At 30.3% G+C, this 12,903-nt stretch overlaps 1 protein-coding gene across 2 annotated transcripts in view; it reads right to left on the reverse strand.

Moving 5' to 3' along the window:
• The window catches only part of LOC108694361, a 35,655-nt gene that overhangs the window by 11,001 nt on the left and 11,751 nt on the right, over positions 1–12,903 (reverse strand). For both annotated transcript variants that reach the window (XM_018203789.1, XM_018203788.1), the window contains one exon: positions 231–341. In XM_018203789.1, the coding sequence (XP_018059278.1) occupies positions 231–324 (94 nt within the window). In that variant the 5' untranslated portion in view covers positions 325–341. The remainder of the gene's footprint in view (positions 1–230; positions 342–12,903) is intronic.

Here is a 12,903-nt window from a genome sequence, read left to right on the forward strand (position 1 = left end):
ACTCGTTTATAATTAACATTGCTGCGAGCGCGATCTAATATTTTATACACAAGCGTCTAATTAAACGTCATCCCTCGCGCAATTAATATACCGTTTCTTCAAAATGAATCTAGCGCATTTCTTAAGACAATCAACGTGATATAAGTCGCCGTATATTTCTTGCAATAAAGTAGATTAGTTTCAGCGTAATACTGAGAATTAATATTGGAAACATGATGTTTATAACTTACCCGTCGGATATATCAAAATCGTTGGCCTTTTGGAGTGCGGATATATCAAAATCGTTGGCATGGTAGGTCGACCAGCTCTCACTTCGGCCGACATTTTCCTTTGTTCTGCAACTGAATGGAAATTCACCTTTGAACTGACTTTACAGATCTCGATATACTTACATTTTGATTCCTATTCGTAACATCTATTCTGTCAAATGCACTATAATTGAGAGAAGACGAAATTAATAGAGAATAAAGCTAATTTTAATTTATACAAATTCTATTTTAGAGTATGTCTTTTTTTCTTATATTCTACAGTATACTAAGCGTAGGTAATAGAGTTACAGAACATAATCAGGAAGGTCTTGTTACGCAACATTTCATCAATATGTATCGCTGTCATTTCTGATGAGTGCTTCGACTACTTGTTATATTGGGAAACCGAATGACGAACGATTTTTATCTTTCTCGCATTGGAATGTATGTTGGTTCGCTCATCGTTCAGCACAATCGATAGTTAGCACCCATAGCTCCAGTTTCAACGTGCGATTTGCACGCGCTGGGAATCAGTTGGCGATGATAGCGCCTCGTCAGAGACGTAAAATTGCTGCAGAACATAGAGAATCTTTACAAGAATCAAATTTCTTTGCGTTCCATAGTTGGATTTACTCGGTTACCCCCGGGATTTAAATTATTTCGCGAAGTGAACAAACGTGACACGGAATATTTTTACGCGTTATACTCGAAATAGTATATATTTAACGGATATTACTGTTTATGTAGAAAAAGAATAGACTATATTTTTATTATATAAATTATTTGATATAATAATAGTTTTTAATAAAAGTTGTAATTAAATACAGTGATGTATATTACATTATATAAAATGAAATAAAGATTTTGTAGTGCGTATTATATTTGATCATACTGACATTTTAGCTTCATTATCACTTTTCTCATTAATATTTAATGTGTCTGTCTCAAGGGACAAAGAAAATATGAGAAGGGATTTCCCATATGCGGTGTATAATTCATGATAACCAAAGCGTTATCTCTTTTTCTTAATATTAAAAGCGCTTTAATAATATCAAAAAAGTTGTTTAAAATACAAGAGATCTTTCAGATCTTTCCTAATTTTTTGTTTTTACCGAATGTTGATTTTGTCAAATTACATAAGTTGCAAATAAATATTTATGAGAGCCTTCATTTAATAAAAAAAAAAGAAGTCGAATAGTTATTCTCGATTTTCGAGGTATTTTTTCCGTATAATCAAACTTTTAATTTCTTTAAAATTCCTTGCAGACACATTCCGAATTCTTTTTAAATTCGATATTTCGATGTTTTTTTTTTAAGTCTAAAACAATTGCACGAACGCTCATTGTACTGTCTCGTAAGAAAATTGACGGTGCGGGTATTGTCTGTGGTCGAAATGTAGGTGTAATAACAGCGGACGGTAGATTATCGAGAATTTGCGATATCGCCGGACGTCAGGGGCAGATAATGCGGGATAATGCGCGCACGTAAAGGCTTTGCCCAGCTGGTGTGGTTAGAGCGCAGCACAAATTGCGAAATGCAGTTAATCTCTTGCGGCGGTACAACGATTTCTCACGAAATTGAATCAATTTTTATACGTTGTCGTAATGTTAAACTTTATCGATTAAGAGCTTTCGTGATATATTTACATCAAATTAAAATTAAATGTACATATATTTTATATGAAATAATTAATTGTTTGATCACAATTTGGAATCAGCCTATTATCCAGTATCTATTACTTTTCACCATTTCCAAATTGCGATAACAGACAAAATTCTTATTATTTTCTCGATATCTTATGCAGGATATACCTTTCAATATACCTTTTCCTAATCGATTTATCCGGTTTTTGTCAGTCCATTTTCTTATATTTTTGCCATGACAGTTTGTCGAATATTGTTATTATAAATCATTTGGGGATATCTTGCTTAGACATGAAAAAAATATCAACTGAATACAATAAGCGCGAAGGAAAAGGGAATCGTTATCTTGAATGAAAAACACCTTCGTAGGCAAAATGTTTTTTGTTATGCTCAGGGGAGTGCCTGATCGTTTACTCAAGCCTACGCGATAGGATGAGATGACCTGAATTAGAGAAAAAAGAAAAAAATTTGCCATCCTCTAACATAGAAGTATAAGGTTGTGGATTTCTCGATCATAAAAGATGATAAGGAATAGCATTATTCATGAAGACAGAATTTATCTGAAGACTTTAGGAAAAAGGTACTTTTGAACGATGAAAAGCGCTGCGTAAATAAATATATCTTTTTAATATTTAAAAAATATTTACTGACAAAATATAGAGCTTTGGCCGCGCAAATCCAGGATATAAAGTTCAAACTATCCTAAAAAAGAATAAAGTCAATTTATCAATCCGCTGCGTGAAAACTTCCTGTTTTAATAAAACAGTGCATTTTGAGATGTTATCGCTATTTCAGATGTCGATAATACTTTGAGCTAAATTGTCCTATCAAGTTTTAGTCTTTTTTAGTAGAAACACGTCTCCTCCATGTGAAAGAAATAATCAACCCTCTTCAAATCTCTTGGCGTTATATGACCGTTCGTATCAAGAAGTAAAATTTTATGAGAGAATCTTGTGTTGAACGGTTGAAACCAGCATGCTGGTCCTCCTGCAAGGAATTGCAGGAATATATATTTAAAGAATAGACTGTAGGAAAATAATCTAGTTACGTTGATAAAATTTTCACGATCTTATTCCTGTCTTCGTGAGAACGTTCGGAAGAGATTTTTTTCGTCTTATCAACAAGTTTTCATCTTCTGCAATAGAGTCTATATATTGTATTATCACGCACGTTTCTCGACTGCCCATCGCGTAAAAGTAAGTGCAGGTTAACAGCTCTATCTGCATTTCCCACATTTTGGCACGCTATCGGAATACTAAGCGGTATGTACGTAACGTATATGGCCGCAGGAAGTTGGTAGTCCATATTGCCTTAACATCATGGAAGCCAAGGTATTTACGTCGTTTACGTATAGAGTTCGTCGGTCTCGAGACAGGCGGGATGTTCGGTCCGGGTTTGCATACGACGTTGCACCGGCAAACCCTCTAGACACACTCGCGTTTATGCACATGCATGTACGAATGTGAACTCAGGCATTTCTGTGCCTCTAGTTTACATACACGAAAGACATACGCTGGTATATGGGTGAGATTAGAATCGACATTATAACTGTCTAACTATCTGTTCATCTGGCCGCATTTGCGGTTTCATCTTGAGAATTGTAGATTTGGATTTCTATTCAAATATCTCAAGAGGCAGGGAATTTCTTTTAGTTTAATGTAATTTCTTCTTACTTTTAGTCATTATCAAATATGACTGTATAGATATTGATTGTACATGCAACATTACATTTGCTTAAAATTTGATTGCGACGTTTAATCTCTGGTGTTATTTATTGAATAGTGCGCGGTCGATTTTATGGCACCAGATAAAAAGTTGAAAAGAAGTAAAAAGAAAAATGTAGCCTTGGTTTTTGTGGATGACTAATATAATTCTCATTATGTCGGTCAGATTTTGGTTACTCCTAGAGGAGGTCATTTAAATCACATCATTTATCATGCACTTCATTAATTAGGGCAACCTCGATCATATCGTAGATAAACTGCATGATTTATCCAGCCTACTCTCTCACCTTCCGTCACTTCCGCTCCACGCTCTTGTTATCTTTCTTTGGGTCACGAACACGAAACTCCATTTTGACCTTTAACTACACCATATCATTGAAATTAGAACTTAGAAACCGCTAATTTGCCACTTCTAAGTTCGAAGTTGAGAGGTCGCGGTCAAGGTTTAGCTAAACATTTCCCAAGTTGTACATGAAATTTATCTACTAAACGTATTCAGGAATGCAAAATTGTTCAATTATTTACTGACTTAAGCAACAGCTTCTTAATTGGTTTGCTTCTAATGTCATGCGGTGTCATGATGAAACATGGCTTCGTTAGTTTCGAGTGAGTTAGATTCTCTCATCGAGGTAGTTATCAATCGTAATTGCTTCTCGTGAGTCTCATTAATTCTTACTATAATAGTATCGTCAGTCTATTAATTTCCCGCGAAACAATCGTGATAATGCAATGTTGCTTGTTCATGCACGCTATACTCTTTGAAGGTTGGGCTTCCGAACATTATTAGAGATTAATCTTGTTGCGAAATTGCTGAGACAAAATGATATGTAGAAACGTGACACGTAAGGTTGGAAACCTAAATATGTCTCCGGCCATATAATTTTCAAGAATAAATATTTTTGTTTTCTTTGCTTCTTTAACAATATCAGGAAGTAAATAAAATGTTGCTTACAAAGATAATGTTTTCAAAAAAATAATTAACAGAAAAAATATTAATAACAGAATTATTAATTATAATACTAAAAGAATATGTATAAAATATTCTTTTAAAACATATTGGTAAATAAATGTTCTATATAAATGTATAAAATTTTGTATGTTCTATATAAATGTATAAAATTTATTTAAATATTTGGAGCAATAAATGATACATCTTCAATAGAGTTTTTTAATCTTCTGAGGACCGGCATATTTTTAATTGACTTTTTTATTTTAAGGGCTAAAACTTTTTTGTCATTGTCATGGGGTTGAGTGGCGAAAAATGTGATGCCGCTGTCGAGTCCCTAAAGGGGCCTCGAAAATTAATGCAACATAGTGACAAGTTAACAGGATTTTGTTATGCCTGCTAAAAGTAACATACTTTGTACAAGACTAAAGTATTAGTTTTTAATTTCCAGACTGAAAGATAAGCAATTTATTTTCAGTTTCTCGGAGGTTTAGTACAGAAAGATATTTTTCTATGAAAATTGAACGAAAGTTTTGTTGATGTAAAAGATACAGTTTATTTCTCTGAAATAACTCAAGAGAATAGTCTCCTTTTTCAATATACCTAAATATCAATATCCTCGACACGTAGAAACTTCTATTTCCTTTTCAGAGTAAATGTTTCAAAGTAGATAAATATCTTTAAATTTTTAATACATCTACTTGTCAAGTCTTTTTCAATCATGATAAATAGAACGATTTTCATACAAGAATTTATAATACATTTTATTTATTAATTTTTTACGAGATTTTCATTACGCCGGGAATATTCTCTGAAAAAGATGTAAACATAAATTCCATATTTTTTGGGAGTGAAATAATTATATTTCAACTTTTTTATTGGAAAAAAATATATGAAAGAATGGACCGAAAAAGTTTTTTCTATCTTGGAACAAAAAGTTATTGCTGATATAATCCTCTATCTTTGTTTCTGTGTAATTGATTATTTTTGTTTCGAGTCGAAGCTCACATATTTTATTTCTTTATCCCAGAAAAATACAAGAATTGCGATTTTTATCAGTGTAAATATTTTTTCAGTGAATTGAAAAACTAAATAATAGTTATTGTTCTCGGTGTATTCTTCATATTACGAGAAAGAAAACAGAATATGCAAATGTCACAGTGACGAAATAAGATATAAGGCAATAAATATCACAATATCAATAAATGAAACATGATGAAATAACGTTTTATAAACAGAAAAAAGAAATTAATTACTTATGTAAAGATTACTTAGAAATTAAGTAAAATTATTTTAAACTTAATATTTTAAATATATCTCTTATTTTACGAATATAAGGAGCTTGACTGTGAGATTATCATGAAATTATTTCGAATAATATTTATATTTAATCATTTTTTATTACGAATGTACAAGATAGAATTTATCAATCCAATAGAGTTGGTAATAATTTTATCATAAGAATGAAAGATCTTAAAATTTGTCATTACGTATGTGATTCGTTGATATGTCATGCCGTTGCTTCAATGTACCATAAATATATGTACATAAATTATAATCCAATATAACATTTGCCTAGAAAGATCGTACTATAGTGAAAATGAGGACAAAGAGTAGGCGCAAACTAAATTTATCATAAAGTGGCGTGTCGTTGATGCATGCCCTTCCAAAGCATATTCAATTTTCCGATGACAGATTAATTATAAATATGATCTAATCCAAGTTTGGAGGTTAATGGTGAAAATATTATTTTTATGCATACAAAAATTTATTATTATAAAATAAAAATATGTTAACGACGTTGAGAAATTAGATTTAAATATGTATAATAAGTTTTGCTACTTATTTTTGAAACAGATACGCATTTTAGGATATAGTCAATACCAGATATAATTCCAAATAGGAATAACAATTGTGAAGCATTAAGGATCGCGTGAAATTGGCGGCGTTATTGTCGAACTTTCCAACAAGAAGTTCATATATAGTTCAACTAATTACATGAATAAGTTCGAAGCATCTTCAGCAAACTTAGAGATAGAATAGTTATTCACATCTGTACAAGCAATAAATTTGTAATTGTAAAGTTTTATTGGCTGAATAATTTTGTTGTGGAATTTTTCCATTATGGAATTTCTAAATTCTTTGCCAGATATTTTTGATAGCATATTATATATTTATGCAAGATTGGGACTTTTTGATGTATACAAAATATGCCTGATTTAACGCGATTAAATCTGTTATTTAATCTACGAATTCTTTGATCTACATATTTTTCGTAGATGTTCCTAAATATCAAAAAAAGTTATTATTTGTCGCAGCTTTCTAGTTTTTAGTAATTTGTATTTTGAAATCAAATTTTAAATTAAAGTTCTATTGGGTTTTATTTAAAATATAATTCAAGAATCTGATATATCTTATTAAATATTTATAATTCAAAATTAGTAGCTTTGTCTTTTTTAAACAAGAAAAATTGACTCAAACTTACTAAAAAAATCGATATTTCAAAGAAAATATATTAACAAATTCAGTATATCATCATTTTATTTTTTAATTCGTATTATAAATACTCTTATCATAAATAATTTCACTATTGTATATTATACTCTACAATACACTATACTGCAATACATTATATTCTACAATACATTAGACTTGAGATCTGAGCAATTTCGATAACCATAAGAGAGAAGGCTTGCATCCATTAGACATTAGTAAAACGTTCTTTCGACCATTAGATCTCTAATGGCTATTAAAGCCATTAAGGTTTTCCTAATGCGTCGCATTTTAGTTTGCAAAAGAAGCAATTTATTAATCGTACAAATGTTTATATTTAAATTTATAAATTGTAATTTATAAATTGTATCACGTGACTTTAAAAATGGATTTATCAAAATTGAGAAACAGAAATGGACGACAAGGAATTTACGCGATTTATGGTTTCATGAAGATAAATGGTGCAGAAAGGATGCACATGGTGCATTATAAAAAGTTGTGATGACTTTTCCGTGAGACGGACACCGTAATCTTTATTTTTTGTTGGATTCCTCGTAATTTCCTATCTTTTGAAGAGAAGTTACGCAGAGAGGAAGAGGAATTTGCCGCGTGCATTACATAGTCTTGAATTTATATTCTAAACGTGTTCCTTGGTCTTGGAGTTTGCATGAGCACCCTCACATTGTACCCTCGCTGAATTTATTCCAGATTGAATCACTACATTACATCCGGCGCTATATTCCGCGTTATGAGTAAACTTCTTGCCTGATGATATCCGGGATAATATAAGATTTTTATTATTCAACTTAGGAGCTTTTACTTTTGTTGCATATAATAAGATCAGCAATGCTGGCATTCCGTTCTGGCGTATTCTCGAGAAATATTATTATTAATTGTTTCCAAGCAGAAATAGTTACTCAGAGGATCCTTTTTTTATTTAATTTTATTTTTAATTTTAATTTTACTTTTAATTTTACTAGTACGTATATATTACAATAATATTGTGCGTGAGTTCTGTTTATTTAAGAGTAAACTGTTCAACTAATTGTATATATAAAATTTTATTTCCAGAAATAATTTTCGTTGCAATTTCCTCGTCCTTATTTCATGGCAGTTGTGATAGTCATAAATATTTGAGATGCACGATAGATTATCGACTCTATGACTAATTGATTGGCGCTATTCCAATATCTTGAATAAGATATTGATTGTTTGTCTGTGATGTATATTAATATTTTCCTCGCTTCTATTTTTATTTTTTAATTAATTTGATTAATTTGATTAATACAATTTATTAGATTACGTGAACGAATTTACTTCAACATTCTTAAAGAAGCATTTTAATGAAATAATTCCAAAGAGATATCTTCTCACATTAATAATTGTAGTCTCGGATGGTAAAGATTCTCTCGGTTACCTGTTCCTCGCTGGACATTTACGCGGAAAAGCTTTCTTCTGCGAAAATAATTTGCGTCAAACTTCGCGAAACAACTAGATTTAAACGCTAACGAGTCATAATTATTGTATCAACGCATGACGTATGTAGGAAACAATATGGTTGTTTTACTGAAATTGTAAGTACTTTACGTCTATTAATACTTTTTGTGTCGCTACAAAATTATTGATTCATCTGCAAGTTAACATATTAAATGAGAATTGATGTCACAAAACCATCAACGTAGCAAACCGTGAAATTCGCCACAATAAACTTAAATATTGGCTTGCGTATGCTTGAATTGTTATAAAACTGTTTTGAAAATTTATGGCTTTCGCCAGGAACGTGTATATATATTATATGTAACCACTGCTGTTCGATTTATGGCAGACATTTTTGTCGATAATGCACGTGAAATGTTAACATATCCAGTTGAAACTTTTATATTGCCTGAATTTTTGCAAGAATATATTAAAATAAAATTTATAAAAAGCACAATTTTTATATGGTCATTAAATATTTAAAATTGATTCGGATGTAATACAGAATATTGCGAAAGTGCTACGTAATTAAAGTGGCTCTATTTTACAGCAGTTATAGCATAATCTGATTAATACGCACAGTTTGAAATTTTTCGTTATCGTATACTCTGCTTTATCTAGATCCGGCGAAAAAGGATATGTGTTACAAAGTTTACGTGTGCAGCATACAGTGTACTCTGTACTCTTGTAGAAAAACGTGTAGACTGACATACGTGGTAATTTTTCCCGAGCTTATAGAGCGACGTTACTTTCCACAGTATCTTTCCCGTCTTGCTTCCACTTGCAATATTTTTCGCATTTGGGTTCTGCAGGATATATATAATCTAGCAGAGAAATATTGTCAGCCAAGTATGCGCGCATGAGAAGTATTAAATTCCGCATAAATTGGATGAGACTTAGTGTTATATGTAAAATCGCGCTATTTAATAAACACAACCGATCGTGCCACAGTATATATATATATGTACTTTAAATTCTTACTTCAGTCATTTACAATTTGTATTTGCGAAAGAATGCGTAGAATGTTATTTTATATAAAGAGCTGCGGTTTCAGCGAGATACAGTTACCGTTGATGAAAGGAATAAAAGAATTGGATTTTTTTCTGAAATTTAACATTTTCTCTGCGAGGAAAACGCGTATAAAAAAAGTATGTATAAACACGCATTGATAGTGTATTATATTGTTTTAGAAAATAAATTGTTCTTTTTTTTAGACAGAGTTGAAAAATAATAACCCCAAATAGATTTAATCGAGCGAGTATCATCGAGCTTTCGCTCGCAGAATCAGTCCACTTTTTAGATCCCATTCTCATTCTTTTTCCCGTCCGTTTCAGGACTTCTCTCGCAGATTTTCTAAAACTTGTTTTCACTGTAAACGATATTATATCTCCGGCAACGCGGAATCTTTCCTGTTTCTATGAAAGTTCAATTTAGACTTGGGCGAATCTCATTCTAACATTTTCCGCCATTAAATGCAGCGATATGAAACTTTACAATCTATTAGCGCTTTGTGTATATAATCATTAAAGTGTAAAAAAACATAATTTTTTTTTTATAATTGCGGTTTTATCATAGAAATTTTCCAAGGAAAATGCGCTATTAATTCAAATAAAAGTGATGTGTTTTGCAGATTTTATGCTTCTGCAGTTTTGATATCAATTTTCTTATATTATGTCTCCTTCCATGACGTATGAGATATCACAGAAAAGTTTGAACAGAATTGTCTATCTGCAGATTATATTATGACTGTCTTGTTTTTCTCATATATGTACTTTTACAGATAATAAGCTTTACTCTTTATGAATATAATTCTATCTTTTCCTAATTCTCTTTTGATACGAAGATATACATTTGCAAGCCACTTTAAATACCTTCAGTGTTCCTCGTTAACCCAGATCACTAATGTGGATTTATCCGGTGACGCATTGAAGCCGTGGTAATGAGAAAATGTGCGATCTTGCCTAATCCAATTTGATCGGCTGACTAAATACAATTAAATCGTGATTTATTAATTATCACGCTCTTGTTCAATTCTATATTCTAATTAATATTAAAATTCTCATATAACTCTCAGCGTATAACTCTTACTCTCTGCTGAATTTTTAAAGGTGATCTATTCTTAATTTTCATGTTGTGATGCCTCTTTCGCAACTTTTGAATATTTAAATTCATGTGGTATAATAATAAAGCATTCAATTCGCATACGTATGCATATATGAGTTAATTAAAAAATAGTCTACATGATTTATCAACGCTTTTTAATATTCTATGATAATAGTTCTATTTTAATTTTCCATATTAAAGTTCTATAATCAGTTTTAATTTTTGTAAAGTGGTAATTGGCGCTAATTTAATTATGTTGAAAATTTAAGGCTAATTTACAAATATAAAATTTAAATTTTATAATTTGCAAATAGAAGAGCTGTATTAAATTGGATTTAATAAACTACTGCGTATTTAAAGAGATTTCTTTTTAAAATGATAAATAAATAGAAAATCTTTTATTCCTATTTTTATGAATACGACAGCTGCATTTGTGCCATTTAATAATCTGTGTTTCATAAATAGAGCAAACGCTCGAATAAAGGATCGTTAAATATACAGTTGATTAATTTACGTTAGTCTGAAATAAATAAAATAAAAAAATAATTAAAGAGCTATGAACAAAACAACGTTTATGAAGGAAATGAAAATAAACTCGCTTTCCCATGATTTCATGATTAGAATATGAATTAATATGTTTTCAGTATGCGTTTTTTAACGCCATGCGATATAACTGTCACTGCAATTGCGCGTCATACCGCTCACTAATTGCGACTCAGACACACAGAACAGAGCGTGGGTGTTGGCGAATAAGAGCGAGAAATATTGATGAATGCAGAATGAAGGTTTGAGTACGAAAGTCGAGAGATCGAATGAAGGATAAGAGGGGCTACGAATGATGTTAGGAAAAATTGAGATACTTAGCTTGCGAGTGAACGAAAAATGCTTTTACCGATACATGTGCTTGATATATTCATTGTACTCTTGTTCATTCATTCTAGAAAGCGCACGAATAGCACACAAAGATTTAATTGTGCTTTCATATTGATTTTCTCTGGCTATGATTAATTAATAATATTAATATATGACTTTTGCGTAAGTAGTCTAAAGAAGTAATCTGGGATAATAATATTCTTATTTTATATGTTTTTTTTAAATAAAAAAAGGGTATTCGATGTTTAATATATGCCGGTTTTAATCTTTTAATACAGCCACATGATTGCAGTTGTGAGTAGAATTTCTAGCTTAGAGGTGATGACTGTTCTGTGGTGCGATCCCATATATATATAGACTATGATTTATGGTAGAAACTTTCGACAACTTTCAAAAAGCATTCCTAAAGCATAACAATGTGAGTTCGAGAATGTACGCGTATGGTAAAAGTTCAAAAGTATTTATAATGGCTTTAAATTCCTCAAGAATTACGATATATACTTCTAAATAATGTAAGTTATTATTAATATTTGGTTATATATAATATTATTAATATAATTAAGTTAATATTAATATTAATATTATTACGAATATAAACAAATTTTTTTTATTTTATAGATAGTTGTTTATTGCGTCAGGGTTATATGTATAGTAGAAGCTTCACATTTTTTGCGCATATGTTGTGTTGTTTTTTATTAAATATTTTATATTAAATGTTTTGTATTAAATGTTTTAAATATTTTATACTTTCGATTTGGTAAACATTTTTCCTATTTGTTAATATTTAAAAAATTTCTTTATTTATGAGGAATTAACAGAAGTAACGTGTGAAAAAAAAAATTTTAAAGAAAAAAAGAAATTTTTTATATTTCCATTTTAATTTACAAATGTACAATTTAATGAACTAGATTATTATCTTTTTAAATATTAATTCTTTTGAGTGATTATAATATTTTCTTATATTTGTATGTTATAGATTAACATTGCCATTACAAAGGATTTATTGAAGGAAAAACTAAGTGCGCGTAATCGGTTCGGAGATGTCGCATGATTATTGTATTAATAATCGTTTCGAGAATGTCGTACAAAGTGTTGTCCGCGAGTATACATATTCGCGAGTGTTCTATAAGTGATAAATTTAATCTGAGAGGCCTAAGAGGTATCGGATGACGTCGGATCTTTAGGGTAAGTATTATTTACTTTTTATATATTGTCATTGTTTTAAATGACTATTATTTCTTTACTCTTTTTTCTATCTTTAAATTTAAAAAAATAAAAATTAGAACAAAAAGACTTTAACTTGCAAAATTATAAAATCTTACACTTAATGAAAAAAGATTTTTTTTTAATTATAGTTATTTTAAATATTTATATTTAAAGTACGAATATAAAATTTA

This window comes from Atta colombica, unplaced genomic scaffold (genome assembly GCF_001594045.1).
Source record: "Atta colombica isolate Treedump-2 unplaced genomic scaffold, Acol1.0 scaffold12, whole genome shotgun sequence".
NCBI lineage: Eukaryota > Metazoa > Arthropoda > Insecta > Hymenoptera > Formicidae > Atta > Atta colombica.